The 19,535-nt window shown below is 36.5% G+C and overlaps 1 protein-coding gene across 3 annotated transcripts in view; it reads right to left on the bottom strand.

Annotated features, from left to right (window-relative positions):
- Positions 1-19,535, bottom strand: part of CDC42BPA (CDC42 binding protein kinase alpha) — a 189,013-nt gene that overhangs the window by 30,780 nt on the left and 138,698 nt on the right. For 2 of the 3 annotated variants that reach the window (XM_050895161.1, XM_050895162.1), the window contains 8 exons: positions 17,633-17,738; positions 16,874-17,022; positions 15,586-15,677; positions 12,801-12,877; positions 4,486-4,605; positions 3,708-3,788; positions 1,510-1,615; positions 612-748 (listed from right to left, as the gene is read on the bottom strand). In XM_050895161.1, coding sequence (XP_050751118.1) covers positions 612-748; positions 1,510-1,615; positions 3,708-3,788; positions 4,486-4,605; positions 12,801-12,877; positions 15,586-15,677; positions 16,874-17,022; positions 17,633-17,738 — 868 coding nt within the window. Of the gene's footprint in view, positions 1-611; positions 749-1,509; positions 1,616-3,707; positions 3,789-4,485; positions 4,606-7,732; positions 7,772-11,583; positions 11,632-12,800; positions 12,878-15,585; positions 15,678-16,873; positions 17,023-17,632; positions 17,739-19,535 lie in introns of all 3 variants that reach the window. The other variant, XM_050895160.1, reaches the window with a different exon arrangement.

Here is a 19,535-nt window from a genome sequence, read left to right as displayed (position 1 = left end):
AACATCTTGTACAAAAATCAATTCTCTCATCTAGGCTGATGAACTTTTATTCAGTGATAACATTAAGCAACATAAGCAGTAGCACAGGTGCAGTAAGAGCATCAAACACAGCCACACAGACACCACAATATATTATTTAAAAAATTAATAGCACCACAGATTCTTTTCTCTTATTTTACAAACTCATTCAAAGCTATATTAACAAATATAGAGAAAGAAACCCATCTCTAGTTGGTCAACAGGAACATGGCCAAAACTATGTCGAGTAATCTTCTTAGTATTTATGTACAAGTATCCACACCAATGACCCTACACAGTACTAGTGTCAACAGAAAGACTCAAAAACTCACAGGCCCTGGAAGATGATCTGATCTCTAGAGATGGACTATTCAAGACCAACTCAAAGCACAATGGCCAACAGCGATGGAGAGAGAATTACTGTTGAAAAAGCTAAGAGTTGCCTTGTGAAAATTTAGGTCTTAGTTTCCAAACTGTTACCTTAAGGTATAATTGAATCCATCCCCCCGAATGCCCCAATTAGAGTTTAATTCCAGCTCTGGAAAACAACAAATTTAATGTAAGTGCCCCAAATGCAGCTACCTGATACTTACTCGGACATGTCCTTCATAAGCTGTTCCTATGCCTTTCTGCGGATCTATTCCCAAAGGTCCCTTAGTCTGTTCGGGAGGGATTGGACATACCGCAGGAGCCTTGTCTGCACAGGTCACGTGGCAAGAGAATCCACAGACTTGTGAGGGCAAGAAACAAAAAGATTTGATGATTATTTCTTGTGCAAGGCAAAAGCTATGATAATGACAATGACATTTATAAAGGAATCCTCTCTTTTTTTGACCAACAACTGAGTAGTTTCACTGAACATTGCTATACCGGGACAGAAATGTAAGTCTGCACACAGCAGCAGTTCATGCTTTTATCTGCCCTAAATTCTGATTTTCTTATTTTCAGAGGTGTATGGATACACAGTCTGGTTTCATCAAGGAAAGAAAGAGCCTAATCAGAAGCTCATACTGAGATAACCTCTATGATTTCCTCTAGGCCTAACTCTACTAGTAAACAAAAAGCTGGAAGCTCCTCTAAATGATGAGTGTCATTCTGTGTACATACAAACCTAGAATAAATTAGTCCTGGAAGGAAGCAAAACTGGTACTGAATGGCAAAGCTGTCTTACATTTTGCCCTGAGTCAGAAAGCAAAGCTGCTGTCAGCATACTTGACCACTGACTGTGGCCTTTTATTGCTATTTTAAGAAAACCGAACTAAGCTCTTCTACCACCAACTGGAGTAAGTATGTCCCCAGATAACTAGGTAATCTGTTACGTAAGATGTTCACAGTGTTTGGCTTCTATGTTAAAAGACTGAAGCATGAGAATATATTCTGTTATTCAAAATATAAACAGAAGACTCCTGCATTATCACACTACAACATTTACTGTGCAATTTGCATATGTAAGAACTTCAGATCACACCTCCTGCTTTCACAAGTGCTTACCTTCACAAGTACAGCCCTGTCGTATCAAACCAACCATCAGAGATGTGCATTGATTGCATTTTGTTGGTGTATTAAATGATTTCACTACAAACTGGTGGGCTTTAGGCTGTGAAACAAGCAGATAAGGATGTTAATACCTGCAACACTTCTGAAGAACAGTTATTTTCTTCACAGACATAAGAGTGCATAGGTGCATTTAAAAACGTAGCTTATCTGTGTTTGCTGAAATGAGATCTGAGCTCCTAACATGGGCTGAAAAAAATTCCTTATCAGTGCTTGTTATTGATAATTTAAACCATCCTCTGTAAATGAAACCATGGAAACTGGACCTTGTCTCAGAACATGAGTTTGCTTCCATTGCAGATAGGAAAGTTGCCAAAATTATTCCATTACACTCTAGAAGTTGAATGTGTGTATGTATGTGCTTGGTGGGCACCTGGCGGCCAGCCAAGGTCAACCCACCACAATATTTTTCTAAGCTGCAAATTCAATGCTCCTCTGTAAGGAGTATTGCCTTAGTTCAAAGAAAAATATCAGACTTTTTCAAAATTCTAATTTTTATGCCAGAAAGCATGACAGAGTTCAGTTTTATAGTGTCAGGCACAGGCAATTTCAGAATGCCCAATTTAAAAGCAAGAGTATAGATGAAGTTGATTTTGAAAGGGCTCCTCTTCTTGTTAGTTCTTGGGAACACAGACCACTTAAGTGTTTTAATTCTCTCTCTCTCTCCCCTCAAGGATGGCAGTGCTGACGCTATGATATCAAGGCTAAATGACTACGTAATGTGGACGCTGCTTTGCTTTTCTAAAAAAACTCCTAGCGAAGTAACAACTGGTAGGTGGAGAAAGGATACAGCATAGGGTGAATGCAAAGGCTGTCCAAACAACCTGGATAATGTACATGGTCTAAAATAAGACAATTTTGCAGACTACTCTAATGAGTAGGTATATTAAAATTTTACTCACTTTCCTGTTTTTCACAGCAAAAGATATCACAGCTAAGGGCTCAAACTTAATCCATATTTAATGACAGTTTTACTGTTACAATGGAAGCTTTCTGTCTACAGATGGATGTCTTGTTTTGAAACTTGCAGGGAAACAATACTTATCTTTAAAAACTGATGCAATCATAAAGTAAGAAGGTTCTTTAGGGAACAAAATAAATTAAAAAGCCAATCATTACTTACTGAGCAAAATATTTGCAAAAATGAAATGATGTGCACAGTATTTCACATGATTCCAAGTGCACTTACAGTATTTTTTTAATTGATCTACTAAGATGTTGCCAAGAGAACACTGTCTGCTCAAACTTTTTAGCTTTCCTTTACACAAATGAAGTCTTGCGCTATTTTGCAATTTATCAAAGCAGAGAAACAGATCTATTAGAAAGACTTACTTACTTCATTGATTAGTTGCAGAAAAACTGTCTTTTTAAATATACAGAAGATTCCTAAGCCATTGAGGCACTTCTGAAACTTTTACGAGAAAATTTTTCCTTTAATAGCTTGTATCTTGTTCCTCATTTGCTTGAATATACACAATTCACTGTGAATTAGCATACACTGACTGGCTTATCTGGCCAACAGCAAAATAATTTCAACAACTGATGTAAAATCAGTATTTATGCAAGTAAAAAGCCCGAAGACAGAAAAACTGGAATTCCTTCTCCCAGCCCAGTGCTGCAGTGCTGGCTGTAGTGCTCACTTTACATTGCTTATAAAAAATGCAAATCTACGGTTTCATTTTAGGCTTACTCTCTGCCTTTTCTCAAAAATAAGCACCTATTAGCACACAGATGTGCTAATCTGAGACTGGCCCACAGTGACATCAGTTTCATTGTATGCAGAGAATAGAGGCAGGTTGGTCAGACACATGCCAGAAAACACTCTCTTTCTAGGAAGTCTCTCTTCCTTTCTTCATGTTCTGGTTCATTTACCTCTTTCTAACATCCAAACTACTGTTTTTCCTGTAATCAAATGCCTGTGTGCTGCTACAGTGGAATGCCTAGTACAACTTGTCACACCACATAATGTAAGAATGAGGGGTTTTAAATTTTAGAAAGCAACCAGCTTGCATATAAACAACCCTTCTGGGCAGTTCTGGTAAGATTACGGTGACAAACAGTTCTCCTGAAGGTGTTGCCCAGGAGTGATATTTTCCCCCTTAGTATATAAAAAGTGTGAACGCTTGACTGAATACCTTTGGTGCAGAGAGTCCCGATCCAACATATGCTGTCCTAATGGTTGGTGTGTGAATTGAACGGGGAGGATGATCTGTAACCTGAACATAGTCCCCAAAGGATCAATAAGACATCAAATACACACTAACAAAGATAGCTTGAATAAAGTAAAAAGACTACAAAGTCCCACCCATCCCATCCCCAAACATATAAGCAATGAAACCAAACTGATTAACACAGGAAAGGACTCAGAAAACCAAATCTTATTTCTCAGCAGAGAGATGTGTAAGATTCATCTCCTAAATGTCAAAAATAACTTTGTATTATCTTAAACATTTGATTGAATCTTCTCTAATGTAAAATAATCAGAGAATTAATTTTTTTAACAGGGAAAGGGGATACATTATTATAGTTGCAGAGCCTGGCTAATATTTCGTATTGACAAGACTTTGAGCAGGACTCCAAAGCACGCTCTTACAAACTACAGTATAACATTAACTTTGTGCCAACATTCCTTAAATATTCATGACTGAGGATATGTTATGAAGAGAAACTGGATCTAATAATTGATTCAACATAGTTCCCATCCCTAATCAATTAACCATATGTGAAAGAAAATGCAACATTCCCCAAAATACAGTTCATCACTAGTGCAGAAGGCTATTAACAAGGTTTTAAATAGTCTCGCTGCAGAGGAGTGAGCTTCATTCTAAACAAAAGGATTTGCAATATTAATTTTTATATGAGTGAAACTGTTACTCCTAAAAAAAAAGACAGAATTTGTCAACACTGAAGTACCTCAATTGGTTCAATCTCACTAGCTGTAGAAGGAGACCTTGATCTTGAATGTAGGTGAGACTTGCTATCTTCATCCCGTGATGGAGTATTAGACAATGTAAAATTCTCAACTGAATCAATCTAGGAGAAGAATTCAAGAGAAAAAAAACAACAAAAAAAATAAATCAAAGACGTCATCAAAAAAGAATTCTGAACGCTTACCAAAATAAGATATGGGAGCAGTAGAATTCCTAAAAGAGAACTGACAGGATAAAAATTCAGTTTTAAGCAACTTCCTGATTAAAATACAAAAACTCAATGAAAATTATTGAATATGAACACGCCAAGGCTTCTGCTGAGAGGTGAGCACATGCATAAGAGCTGCTAGTTCAGGGGCCCGATAAACACTTCAAGAGACTTATAATTCAGCATTTTAAAAGGGTGAATATTTTCTAAATGCTACTGGGTTTTGTCCACTGGTACTAGAGATTTGTTAGAAGTGAATTCCCATATAGCCATGTAAATCACTGCAAACATATTTAGGAGAAAATAAGGAGAAAAGGCAGAGCAACAACATATTTCCTGAGGTTAGTGTTATATTCACAGAGAATTGAGGGGTTTTTTGTACTCCATTTGAACTACAAAAACATCCTTACCAGGAATACAGTTTCTTCAGGGGAATATTCTCCTAGTCCCTGACATACAATGAAACTAAGCCCAACACAGAACTACACTGAACAACAAGGCATATAGGTACAACCAGGTATCTTGGATAACAAGTCATCTTTTGTCAGTGCAACTGAAAACTCAGAGAATGCAGGCTTCTTCCTTGAAAATAAGACATCTCCACATCAAAGTCTTCTATGTAAGTTTATATATTTTTTTTTAAATTATAGGAAGATGAAGATGCTTTTCTCCACTAATAATAAAACTAAAAGCTGGAGGCCTACAGAAGGCTCCATTGCATGCCTGGCTTTTCTGGAGCAATGCTATCATCAGTTCGCCATTGCTAAGGATTTGGCTAGCTTGCACACAAACTAAAATATGCAGCAACGTTTACAGAAAGCATTCGAACATTCCAGTGTTTTTTATCTCATTTGCCATTGACATCATACTAAGAATTCCACAAAATTTACTGCTTTTTGGGAATAAAATATATTGCCAAGCCAATCTTATACATGCATATACAGTCCTGTTCTCCAGAAACTCAGTCATGGTAGCGAACAGGTGCAGTTGCTGTTTTTTCTTTTTTTTTCTTTTCTTTTTTTTTTTTTAAATAGTAGCGAGTTAAATTTGATGGCTTCTAGTTTTACCATAGCCTTCAAAAAAAAAGTTATCTGGTGAAGAATGCTCATCACCTTAATCAACTTAGGCATATTAAGATGCCTGCAAGTATTTCTGTAATGAAAACGGGAAATTCTCACACTGGGATACACCTGTTTTCTACACATAGATCGTGTGTTTCAAGCATCGAGGTAAAAATTAGCAGTAAAGCAAACATTTTGTGCTCAGATTTATCAGAAGCAAATAATAATTGGAAGCTTTATCCAGTATTAGAAACATTGATGCCTTTAAGTAGTAAATCCCCAGACACATAACATTGTTTCAATTATTTTAAACTTTTTTTTATCAAGTCTAAACATGTGATAACTTGGAGTCCACTCAAAGACTGTTTAACCTTGAACAATTCTACCTTCTACTTAAAAGTGTTATTAAAAAATAAGCCCAATGAGTAACTACAGGCGAATTTTTCATAGCAAGAAACAGACGTTCCTTTTCTTCTGCAAGTTAAACTCAGAGATCTAATCTATCATTTCATAAATGTTTCCAGATGCTCCAAAGGCTTTCCCTTTCAAAGTAGCATCTGCATACCAAAGAATTTTCATGGTGTCTCTTAAAAAATTTAGTACAAGCATGATATGAATGATGGAACTTTTCTGGAATGTGCTACAAAGCCTTTGTGGTTGAAGACAACTGCTGAACCAGTAACAAATGTATTTTTACTTTACTTATGAACATAAAAAGCCTGCAAAACACACAGAACCTGATCTACCATTAAAGAATTTGAAGGGAATTTAACCACCACCTTTACTGCAGAAACAGGGCCTTAAGCTGTATTGCTGCAGTCATCTCCAGGTTCCTTGCTTTAATGAGAAGAACTAAGTACGAAAGCAACCTGACTCAACAATGACCAAAAGCTTGCGTGGACCGTATTAACGCCACTAAAATTAGTTTTAAACTAATCCACTGGATTATCAAAAGCATATTTCAATATTTCCTATCAAATTGTAATAGCCTTGTCGTCTTCCACAGGACTGTGCCTAGTTGTCTACACGGGGTCACCTGTGCAGGTCTGAGCCAAAGCTGGCCAGTGTATAAACACATCTCAAGGAGAGATGAACTTCTGAATTGGAGCCACAGCTTACAAAAACAAGCAGTTACTGTAAGCTTGCCTAAGACACTGAGCGGTGTGCTTTGAACTGCATAGGTAAGGTCATTATTAGAGCTGTTGGGCATTATTGCTTATTTATTGAATATTCAATATAAATGCTTTGTATGCTTTCCTGTTCCTATCTTCATATGTGTATAAAAGAAATGAAAGTAGCAGTATGAGTTTAAAATGGACATTGCATACCTGGTACCAATTCAGTCTGACAAAGCTTTGATAACACCACGTTTAAAAATCCACCTTGATTTTTGAAACACCATAGAGCTTTCCAGCTTAACAGACTACAACACATCCAACTCTGTTTTCCTTGTATGAACTTTCCTGCCCTCCTTGATGCTCCAATTTACTCAATTTCCCACTTCCCATTTATTTCTCTCTGTACTGTGATATTTTCTACCATTTGCTATGACATGCCTCCCAAACGCCAAACTTCCACCTTATATAGGCAATTCCCGTAACTCAACACATGCCCTCTGCTAAGGGCAAGGAAATAAACAGGCCTTCATTTGACATTTGCTCATCTTCCCAACCTGCATCTACCTGATCAGCTTTCACAAAGAACTTTCATATTGAAATGAGAAAGTCCCCAAAGCATCTTCTCCAGTTACTGCGATATTCTGCTCATAGGATTACCAAATTAAATACTCCAAAAGCTTTTAGCCCACAGTTGTAAAACAACAAAAAGCACAGCAGCAGCAGCAAACGGTAGCAGCAGCACAAGACATGCAGTGAGGTAAATACACAATCCATACATTAAACAAAGGCATGTACACAACAGGCAAAAAATAAAGGGCCACATAGAGTAAGACAGCCTCTTACACGTCTGCCTTTGTTAGCTGGAATACAGGAAGGAGAGCGCTTTAACAAAGAAAGGAGGAGAATATGTTACAAAACCAAACAGTGACACATACATCAGCTCAGAATTCGTTGTTCTCTATCTCCAGAGGTAGTGTTTAGACACACACACATGTTCATTTTTACAAGTATTTTTAAAACAAGATACTCTGAGGCAATAAGAGGGAAGAAACATCAAAAATAAGTCTGTAGTTTTACACTGGACAATAGCAGTGAAACTGCAGACTACGTTACACTAATAATTTGCAGCTAGCATCTCTGTACTTTGAACAAGATGAATAAAGCAATCCCTTGGAGGCGCAGTATGTCCAATTTAAAGTATCATTAAGAACCAGAATTATTCTAAACTTAATTATGAATGTGCAGGTAAAGTCAGGGCTCTCACCACCCACTACTATGGCTTATTCTGTTTAATAATGGGAATTCAGAACATGATTTATTCTGTGGTTATTTACAAAGTTCAGATTTGTTTAGTCTAACCAAAGCCCACGGGGACTGCATGTGAGGACAGACTGCAGGAGGATTTAAGAAATCTATTTTTAATTCGTAATGTGTTGATAACAGGGGAAAAACAGTATTTTCTAGCAAGCGGGGAAAATAATTTTGTCAAGGGAAAATGGGATTCCATTTTATTGTTATTAAATAATCACAAACTCATCTTTAAATAAAACAAGTTGATTGCTTCTAGTAGCTGGTGAGATACACAAAGATCCACCTGGCAAAAAACCCAAAACCCAACACTTCCATTATCAGACACTTCTAGTGAACACAGGAGACTTAACACCTAGACGACGTTACTGAGAGACAGCCTGCAACACACAGGAGAAACAGCGGCAAAGATTTAGAAATTAGTATATTAGGGTCACTGGGCGTGACTTCCCTCCCCACCAAAATCAGAAACCAGGGACAGCAAAACCCATTCCTACTCCCCTTTGCACCCTCCCGTGTGCACAGGAGACACAAGGATCGTTTCTGAACGCGTGGGCTTTTGCAGCTATGAGGATTTAGGCACCAGTTCTGCCAACCTGACCAAGTATCTTTTCAAGGAGGGACACCTGGAACCAACAGCGACTGCTACTCATCTGAACAGTGAGCTACGACTTTTCTTGCTCAGCATCTGCAGGCTACAGAGGCAGTGGGACATCTATTTTTACTTCTCTCCAGTAGAAATTGCAAAGCCATCATTTTCCTCATTGAAAAAATTAGAATTAACTCCAGTCATTCACAGAGTGCTATAAACAATTACATTATTTGGATGGCAGACACACAAGACATACCCACCCTAGTAAACTCCAAACGTAATCAGTGGGCCAAACTCAGTGCTGCTTACACATCTATATGTTAAATAGACTACAGAGATCTTGCAGAGAGTGCTATGTAACTGCAACCACATATTATTTTACACTCACTCTGTCATTTCTCAATGAAGCACAGAGGCTGAAGAAACAATATGGGCCATTAGTAGTATTTACTTTGGGTTCTTGATTACAGGAGAGGCTTTTCTGAAAGCCATGCAATATTGCAGCACTGCATGAGTCTGACCTGAGGACTTCTAATTCTTCCTTGGTCTTAATATAAAGAACCCACACACTACTGAGGTTTGACTGCGCACAGATTAATTCTTCTTGAGATGCTGCAAGAAACACTGCCCTTCAAGGTAACTACTGTCAAATAGAGATATTGGAAAGGGAATGGAGGTCACATCCAGTGGGGAGGGATTTTTAATACTCTTATTTTCATTTAAGTCCACCTAATACATTGATATTGAACCAACTCAATGAGCTAAAACATAAATAACCATTCATTTTGATAATTCAGAGGCTATATATTATGAATCTCTCTATGAATGAATCAAGTAATTGTCCAATAAATGAAAGAGGCAGAACTGACTTTAAGCACAACTTAATTATACCACGTTTCACCTACTAACGTGGACATCAGCTTTATTTCTCTTTCTAATAAAGACAGGTAGCTCAACAAGTCTTGTATTTGTCTGCAAGGTACTCTTCCTATCTTTGAAGAGTCAGCTCTCCTCTTTTGCAGTTTTGCCAGATGAGAAAGAATTCTGCCTTGCTGTTGGAGACGTTAGCCCCTGGCCAGTCAGTCCAGAAATGTACTCTTGCCCAATGCAACTGAGAAAACAAGACTCCTGTTGGACTCAGATTGAAGACTTAACAGGGGAAGTTTGATTCTGCGTGTAGTAAGTCATCCACATGCAACAATATACACATTAATACCTGGAGTTTTACCTAAGACTAAAAGATGGGTATCTGAAAAGATTTGATATGGGTGGACCAATCAAGAAGAATGTCTTAAAGGATGTACGCCAACAGTTGAAAACTATTCACTTGCACAGATTAAAAAAATGTGATTTTGTCAAAATGCTTGTGAAAAAAATATGCTGCCTTCTTTAAAAAAAACCAAAACAACCAACAATAAATACAGAATAAAGTACTGATGTCCTTCAAAACTAACTAGATAGCAATCAGTAAAACTTTCCTGTCCTAAGCTTCCCCTTGCAAAATAGAACATTATCAGCTACTCTGCCACATTTAGTATTAGATATTTTTAAAGGTAACTTTCTATGAAAGAACCTGCTGATACAAACTAAGCGTTCCTAATACTCAGGCAATGTAGAGAACACTTCTTTACTCCAGATAAAGGACATAAATATTATTTATTTATTGTAGATTTAACATGACAGGAATCTGTACTCTCTTTTTTCATGTAAGAAGATTCCAACAATATCAGCAAGAAAAGTTTTCTATACGCTATACAAAAATGCAGGCAAATACCTTCTACTACAGTACCACAGATGTACCTTCACGTTTTGTCTAAGGTATATACCTGATATACAGAAAAAAAGCATCTAGAAGAAAAGCATTCTTTCAGTTTGTGAAAGGAAATGCAATCACTAGAATACGCCCACATACTACACTCTTTGTTACACCCTTCACAGCAGACATTTCTAGAATAAGATTAATTATATCACATTTTAATGCAAATAGGATTATACCATTTTAAATACATATGTATAAATATGTGTGTATGTGTATACACATATATACAAGCACACATAGATGTACACACACAATATACCTACAGAGTTGTAATGGATGGTTCTCTACCATGGATGCATAGTATATACTTTGATTTTAAAACTATTATTATTATTTACTTTTATGTGCCTACTACTTCAGTCTGGAAGAAATATAATGCAGTCAATTTTCAGCTTTTAACTCAATTCCCTTAGTATGCAAGTAACTAGGGTAAATATTTAAACGCTGTCCTGACAGAAAACTAGCATCTCAGATGGCAATAAGAAGTAGTAAGTTCACTTCAGTTATAATGAAAATTACTTCTTACAATATAGGCTAAAAAAGAGACATTGAGCAAACAGAAATTAACTGTATGCAAGGAAACCATTTTCACTGAAGTTATCAGAAAACTTTTGGAAACAACTAATGAGAACGTAATAATATGAAGCAATAGAACTAAACGAAATAAATGTGCCAGTGATTTTGGAACCATTTTCTACAGGCCATATCAGTAGATAAGGCCCAAAAGCAGCTTCTCCCGATGAGAAAAACTGTTTGCAATTAAGAATTCTTCACCTGTACCTAAAGAAAAACGTTTACTTTAAAATTGAACATCTATCTACATAAATAGGTGTAAGTATGCTATTATAGAAATATTCTGTTTTCCACTGCACTTGCAGATTTTCTGAGTTGACTGCATTAATGTTTGAATATTCCAAATCAATCAACTGATCTCTGTTATTGAGGGATTTACTGGTTTGAAAGTCAAAGACTTACGTCATCCATAAAATCAATCAATGAGGATGAAGAGGAGGAAAAGGAATCCTATTTTAATGAAAACAGCAGTAAAAAAAAAAAAGAGAGAGAGAGAGAAAGAGATGGATGAAGAAAACTGTTCAGTATAAATAAAAGTGCAAAAATAAAGAACTGTAAATAACTAGTGCCAGTAACAGTTACCTCAGTAAGTTTTCATTAATTGCCTTTCATAGACAATTAATCAATAAACTACCTCTATAAAACCCAACGTTTTTCCAGCATTCACTCAATAAAATAATATTCCTACACTCCAACAGGATTTTTATATTGAAAGTAACTTATAAGATAAATAATTAAAAAGCAAATTAAAAAATGGTATTAATTACGAGGACTTCAAGACAGAACAATGAATTAATGAATACACAATGAAAAGAAAGTAAATTTTGGAACATCAATAACATCAGGGATTATGATCTTCCATAGCTAAATGTGATGACCTTGTACACCCATCAGGAAAAAAACGGGCAAATTTTAGACTAATGTATAACTGTAAAGGTGGTGCCTTGTCCCCTCTGAATTCAGTTTGACCAATATTTCACCCCAGCTGTTCTTCTAAAAGAAAAATGACGCATTGCTTACTGTTGATTAAAAAAAGAAGATATGAAATGTATAGTATTGTTTCAATTTTTTTCTTTCAGGTTTTCTACCTAAACTGGTCTTTTGTCTAAAAGTGACAAAGGAATTGAACAGATTTATTTTTTAAGTATATAGGATCTGTGGAGAGGCGATGAATAGCAATTATATGGATTTTACAGATCTGTGTAAAATGAACAGAAGATGAAAACAACCTAACACAGTACCGATGACTTCATGGAATATATTCAAGGATTATTTACGTATTCTCTCTCATTTTTACCAAACCAGTATCCACATTACTTAGCATTTTTCTGAATACAAAGAAAGGCCATCTGAACAACTATGCTTTTCACGTTCACTACAAAAATCAGGAAAATTTCTGCGTTCAAGGTTTGAGAGAGAATTCTCTATGATTACTAGTGTTCAAGAGAAGACAGCCAGCACTGTAAATGACAAACAATTCTCACATATTATTATACACAAATATAAATGGGGCAATGTAATTAAAATACAGTAGCAAACTCTCAGCAAATATGCATATAACCTGCACATAACAGCAGTAGTTCCACTGACTAACAGAGTTAGAATAGCTGTACACTTACTTCAAATTGATCCAGAGCAGAGGTAGGCGCATTCAAAAATGCCAAGAAAGAATTCTGTGAGTCTTGGTGCTTTACACCTAGAAAACAGCAGCAGGTTTTTAAGCTACAGAAAAACGATCTTTTCTTGGAGGACCTTTGCCTTGCTGAATCAGGGTTTGAGTATCCACCTGAACCACCTACACTTTTTGAAATGAGTTGTCACATTTGGTCTGTTTTCCAGAGTAAAAGATTTTTTTAATAGACATACACCCACTAAGCAAGCAGCGGATGCTTAATTAACCTTTTCCAAGCTAGGATGTGTGTGGTGTGAATTCAACGTGAAAACATACTGTATGTACGTGTCTATTACGCAGAAGGCACAGGTTTCTAATATGCTTACGTTCATTTGCAACATGCACTACAGGACATACAAGCATACACACTAACACAGCAGGTGTCATCCCTGCTCTAGTCACACGCTGGATAGCCTACCATTACAAGGCAGCTTTAGCAAACAGTGAGGTTCCAGAAAAACATACAGAACAGGTTGTTTGAGGAACACGCTGCATTTCCAACTAATACAAGTTCCTTGACTCATGCTCTATGCCTGTCTGCCACCTTTCACTTTTGAATGTCCAGGAGTAATACAATCCTGGGTGAAGCTTCAAATGTCTCTGTCATGCTACACCATTTACACGGTTTTCAGGCAGTAAACAGAGCAGGAATGCTGCATCCTCTGGAGCCGCAGAGGGTGGCACATCTCGACTGTTATTTTAACTTGCTTCAACTGATGTATTTTTTTTTTCTTCTTCTTTTCTTTGGGGGATAATTCAAGTTGCTGTGTGGGTGTTTATAAATCACAGATGTGTACAAACCCGAGCTTCCTGAACACTATAAATACATTATATATATACACACACACTTATTATGACCAGAGCCTGCAGGACCGTGTGCATCTCAAAAGACTGATGCTATCAAAGGTCACTTATTTCTTTTCAAAAAAGTCAGTATCTTGCTCTAACTGGCCATATCACCCTGTTTCCTCTAAATATAACCCACAGTGAACAAAGAAGTTACAAAGAACCCTTTCCTCTTCAATACACTTCAATAAATACACTGAAACCCTAGTAAAAGACTAAAAACAATTCTCAAATTACCTGCTACTTTACAGAATCATTTTTAGTAATCTTTTTCCCCACCTTCCCCAGTTTCTGGAACACACTTATAAAGAGCAAAGGATTTAAGCGCTAATCTAAGTAATCCCTTCCTAGAAACCAATTTCCACACACAGGAAGTTACTCTACCCACTGTACATTGACTACATTTGAATCCTCTATACCGTTCATGATTCAAACCTCAATATATTTCTTCTTATAAGAGAAAACCAAGTCCAAAGATAATAAGGATTTTGGATTAAGGTGTATTTCTATCAAAATATTTGAATAGCTGCAGTAGAATCTTATTAATTTACTTCTGGCAAAAAGCATAATAACTAACTTTTCCTTGAACAGTACATTTCCTTTTTTTTCCTTTTGTTTTAAAGAAAAGAGTAAATGTTTATCTCTATTTTCACAAACACAGTAAGGTTTTAAACACTGGAAAAAAATACAGGGTAAAATACTAATTATAAATTCTTAACAGATTGTTTAACGCAAAGGAAAATTTCAGAAGCTGAGTAACCATGCGTAATTTTTAAGACAGTTCAAGAATCTATAAATGAAAGCTAAACATGACAAAGCATTGTCGTCTCTAGGGAGATGCTATCAAGATGTCCTCCAAGCACGTGAAGAAGCACAATCCTGGTATCAGTGCTAAACATCAAGACAAACAAGTATAAACTCCCTAAGTCTTATTTGCTGATCAGCACCAGTCATTTTTTAATGTTCTGTATAAGTTTCTATTATTTTTACCAGTCAACCAGCACTTGGAGGCTTATATATAGGAGATGAATGTTAACTACAATACATTATTGATTGACACACCGTGAGGTTGCAAAGGCTGAACAATATTTGACATCCCTACACAGCAATTGCTGCCAGGGTTTTGAAACTCTGGAGTTCAACCAGTTCCCTACAGAAAATTAGGTAATTCCATTTGGTCTGAAAAATCACTTCTTCCCATGTGACTCATAAGATACAAATATTAGAGCTACTACAGGAACTGCAAAGAATCAGCCAAATCATTAATCATCTCTCACTGAAATTCTTTTTCATTTCAGAATTACCAGAAAGTCTCTTCTCCCAACAACAATGCAAAATACTGTTAGACAGATGCACTAGAAATCCCAGAACATACTCTTAATACCACAGCCAACCAAACATGACCACACTGCTCACTATGTGGTTACAAAGCCAATCAACGAAGTTACCCCAGAAACAAATGCTATGAATGCCTCTGCAGTTGTTTACTCTCTGTGTGGACAGGGCCAAACATTCATAGATGAAGAACACTATAATCAGTATTGAAGTCTAAATACCTTCACCCATCATAAAGGGGAAAAAAATTACAAATATATCTATACTTCTAACAGGTTTCTGGCAGTAAATCACCATACACATGCCAAATAAAAATAATGCAGTTCCAACTCAAATAATACCTTACTGGTTCAAGTCTATCAACAAAACTGAAGCATATTACAAGTGCAAATGCAACTGCTGTGGGTACATCTTAACACGCAATCGTTGTGCTCATATTTTGTATGCCAAAGTCTGTTGGTATCATATTTTAGTTGCAAGGTGACACTTAATTGATAAGATGTACCCACCAATGTGAAACATGTTATTTACTTGGATATCAGTTGCCATACCCTTTTCTGATCTAAGCTCTTCTGTCTCCTTTTTCAGCCTTTCAATATCTGTCAACAGTTCCATGTTCTTCTTCTCAGATTCCTGCAGTTTACTTCAAAAGAATACAAACAAAAAACCTATGTAAATATTGAGAACTCATGACACAAGTCACTTTTTTTGTCCATCTTTGCATGCTATTTAAAAATTAATGCCCAGCAAGCTTCATGATGTCATCAAATGCCAGAATGAATTCAGAAATCTACTGGGACCTGTTTAGTATGGTATCTTAAAAAAAAAAAAAAAAACAACAGAACAAGCAATTAATTGCTCCTGTTTACCCATTAAATAGGCTTGTGTTTTTAATTTATGAGTAATTGCGTGAGCTTGTATCCTGTGAATAAGAAAAAAAGACCACATGTATTTTTATGCTTAAAAATTGGGGGTTTTTTTATTTGTTAATTCACAGAGCCTGTGATACTAATGGATTATGTGGAACTATTTTTCTTCTCAGTTACTTTACCGTTAGTTGTTTCAGTGCTTTCCAATTCACAGCTGACAGGTAACACTACTATGTGTTTCTACCACACTTCTCATCCTTACCTATCAAAGCAAACGCTGGTTCTCCTGTTCTTAGAGGATCTACAGTGCTGCCTACCATCACGTTACCCGGCCTGAAAAACATCCACATCAGGTAGACAAGGTATCCCCACTTTACAGATAACATACTTGAATCTCAGCTCTGTCCGACTGCTTTCCTAAAGCTGCAAAACAAGTCAGTGCTCTGAGCTAGGTTGAAGCTGGAGACCTACAAATGGAATGTGTTCCTACTAATCCCTGCTTCAGGCGTTTACCCAACTCAGAATAAATTGGCAGGGGGGAGGAGAGAGGTCTGAGGAAGGAATAAAAGAATCCATACTCTTTGATAAAGACATCTTATTACTGTGCAAATCAGTATGCAATAGTTGATTTTTGTCAGCTAACCCAATGCAATAGAATGGAAAAGAGTATGTTCTAAGACACAAAAGCAAACTCTGCTTGCATTTGAACTTGTTATCACAACTAGGAGAGATTATATTATTAAAGAGAAAGCGTCCTCTCTGAAAGTCTTCAAGATTTCAAATTTTCCCAGTAAGTGTTCAGCTGCTTACACAATGAAGAGACATGTGGTCTTTTTTTCACATTTGGATATAAGAAACTAGCATATCATTCATCATCAAATTTTGACAGACAAGGTAGTTAAAATCACGATTTGATGACATTCCCTGGGAGGTATCAAAGTAAACTTCCATCAGAACAATTCAGTCTTACCACTCTGTAGAGATACAGGAAGCTTTGACCTTATTCAACTCATCTTGAATAGCCTGTTTGGCTCGGATTTCAGCATCAAGAGCAGACTGTAGTTCCAACCTTGCAGACATATCCAGTTTTGCAAAGCGTCGCATCTTCCAGGGCATGTCCTAGAAAAAAATAAAAAAACGGGAGAGGAAAGAGTAAGCAGAAAGAAAGATGAAAATAAGGAATGTAACTAACTTCAACAATTATGTTTCTCAGTCTATTATGTTCTTAATGTAAGAGTTCATTAATTCCAAAGTAATTTAAAATTAAAAAGAGTATTTTTATTAGCATTACTATTTTTAAAATCAAGTACTAAATAGGCAAGATGAACGTCTTATGCTGTCGTGATCTCAAAAGCAAGGAGGTTTCGTGAATTCTAGTTTTGATGTGCCTCAATTCAAATGACAGCTACGAAGGACATTCACATTTCACAAGTGAAAGACTTTAAGGCTTTCATGACCCAAAGTATAGATTTCCTTCAACAAATTCATATATGATTATAAAGTAGCTACTTGAACAATATCATAGATAAAATCACATTATAAAGATACTGGTGTTGAATTAATTGATAAACAATAAATTTGCTATTCAGTTACTCAGAAGGGAAGCTCTAGGAAAGTTTAACTTTTGACTAGCACAGACTCTACAGACAGGTTATTACTGTAGCTGAAACTATCAAATTAGTGTTTTTTCAAACAAAAAAAATTCTGACATATGGAAGTGAAGTCTTACTGTAGCTCTTGCTCCCAAACTGGAGTTCCTCAGGGCCTCTAGTTCTTCTGTCATTTTAGAGGCCAAGGCTTGAAGATAACCTCGAGCATCTTTTTCATCACTTACCCTAAACAATCACATAAGAAGAAAAAGGTGTTTTGACTTGTTCTGGTTTTGGCTGGGATAGAGTTAATTTTCTTCTTAGTAGCTGGTACAGTGCTGTGTTTTGGATTTAGTGTGAGAATGGCTAATGTTGGTAACACATTATTGTGTAAAACTGATGTTTTAGTTGTTGCTAAGTAGCGCTTATCTTAAGCCAAGGACTTTTCAGTTTCCCATGCTCTGCCAGCAAGCAGGTGTGCAAGAAGCTGGGAGGGAGCATGGCCAGGGCAGCTGACCCGAACTAGCCAAAGGGGTATTCCATACCATAGAACGTCATGCTCAGTATATAAACTGGGGGGAGTTGGCCGGGAGGGGCGGATCACTGCTCGGGCATCGGTCAGCGGGTGGTGAGCAATTGCATTGTGCATCACTGTTTTTTTTTTTCCTTGAGTTTTTTTTTTTTATCTAAAGAAATTTTTTTTAATCTAAAGAAAAAAACAAAAGTCCCTTCAAACAAAATAGCAACCAGAAGCAGAAAAAAGCAGAATACAAAACAAAAATCATAAAACATAAGGAAACAAAAAAAAAGAACAATGCAGAAAACCACACATAACCAAGCCTTTGCTGCTTTGCAGAGTTCCATTAAACAATATGCATCACTAACACGAGGAATAAAGATTGAAGAACTACATATCTACGTCATATATGTCTCAGTATAAATGTCAGCTACCTGAAATTGAGACTGTGGGAAAGAAACCTTTCAGGATTCAACCTATTTTTAGGGAGTAAATTAAGACAAAATTTTTAACCAATAATTAACAATTCAACTATCCACATAATATTGGAACTAGTGGTTGACTTTACTGTATCAATTGACTATGAGAAATAGTAGTTAGAATCAAACAGCGATGTTATTTCAAGAAATGCTAATTAAATAGGGGGAGTCTAATTCTAGTGTTATTAAACAGCATAAGCCAGAAGAGGCGCTCTCATCCCCCGAGCTTTCTTTCTATCAAGACATGTTTTCTGGGTGTAAAGACATCAAGGAGGAGACACGTCTGTTTTTCAGATTCTTTGATCATCAGTTACAAAGAAAAAAAAACTTTCTGATTCATCACAGCAGAAGGTTCTTTCTTCACTTTGCCTCAGATATTAACATAGAAAAGAAAGTTGCTAAAAAATTACCTCACTGAAACAAAGTAGCTTATGAAAAACCTAAAACAAAACCTAAAACAAACAAACAGACACTCCCCCCCCCCCCCCCCATTACCTTTCACCTTAAGTGCCTGGCTCTGAACATACTCATCTTGCCCACCTAAGAATAAACTCAGTTCTGCAACACCAGGGCATACTCAAGTCTCTGAGCTGGTCTCAGAGACCAGCAGTCTAATACCACAGCTTGACCACAGTTAGATCTATCAACACTAACCACAGAAATGTTTAGGATGTGCTCTAAGTAATGAACCTCAAATAATTTTAAATAACTTATAGGGAAGTGGGAAAATAGTTTTTCTATTTCATGGAAATTAACTTATCCTTGCTTCCTGATCTTTCCTTAGTAACTGTAATTCTGAGTATGTTGGACTGGAGATAGAGTTCTCCAGATGGCTGAATTTGTCTTGCAGTGACCTTTCTGCAGAAAGTGATTTCCCCTCCGTGCCTATAAAGCAATATAAGTTTCTCTCGTTGATCCTATGGGGTTCATACACAAAGTGAATATGGAAATGGTGCTACTTGCAAGTTTACCATTAATTAATAAAAATAATATAATGTTTCAACAAAGATTTATAGAGAGTCACTGGGAGGCAAGAAAGACAGAGAG

This window comes from Gymnogyps californianus, chromosome 3 (genome assembly GCF_018139145.2).
Source record: "Gymnogyps californianus isolate 813 chromosome 3, ASM1813914v2, whole genome shotgun sequence".
NCBI classification, from domain to species: Eukaryota; Metazoa; Chordata; class Aves; order Accipitriformes; family Cathartidae; genus Gymnogyps; species Gymnogyps californianus.
Note: the sequence above shows the minus strand (reverse complement) of the source record. Positions and strands in the feature narration are given on the sequence as shown.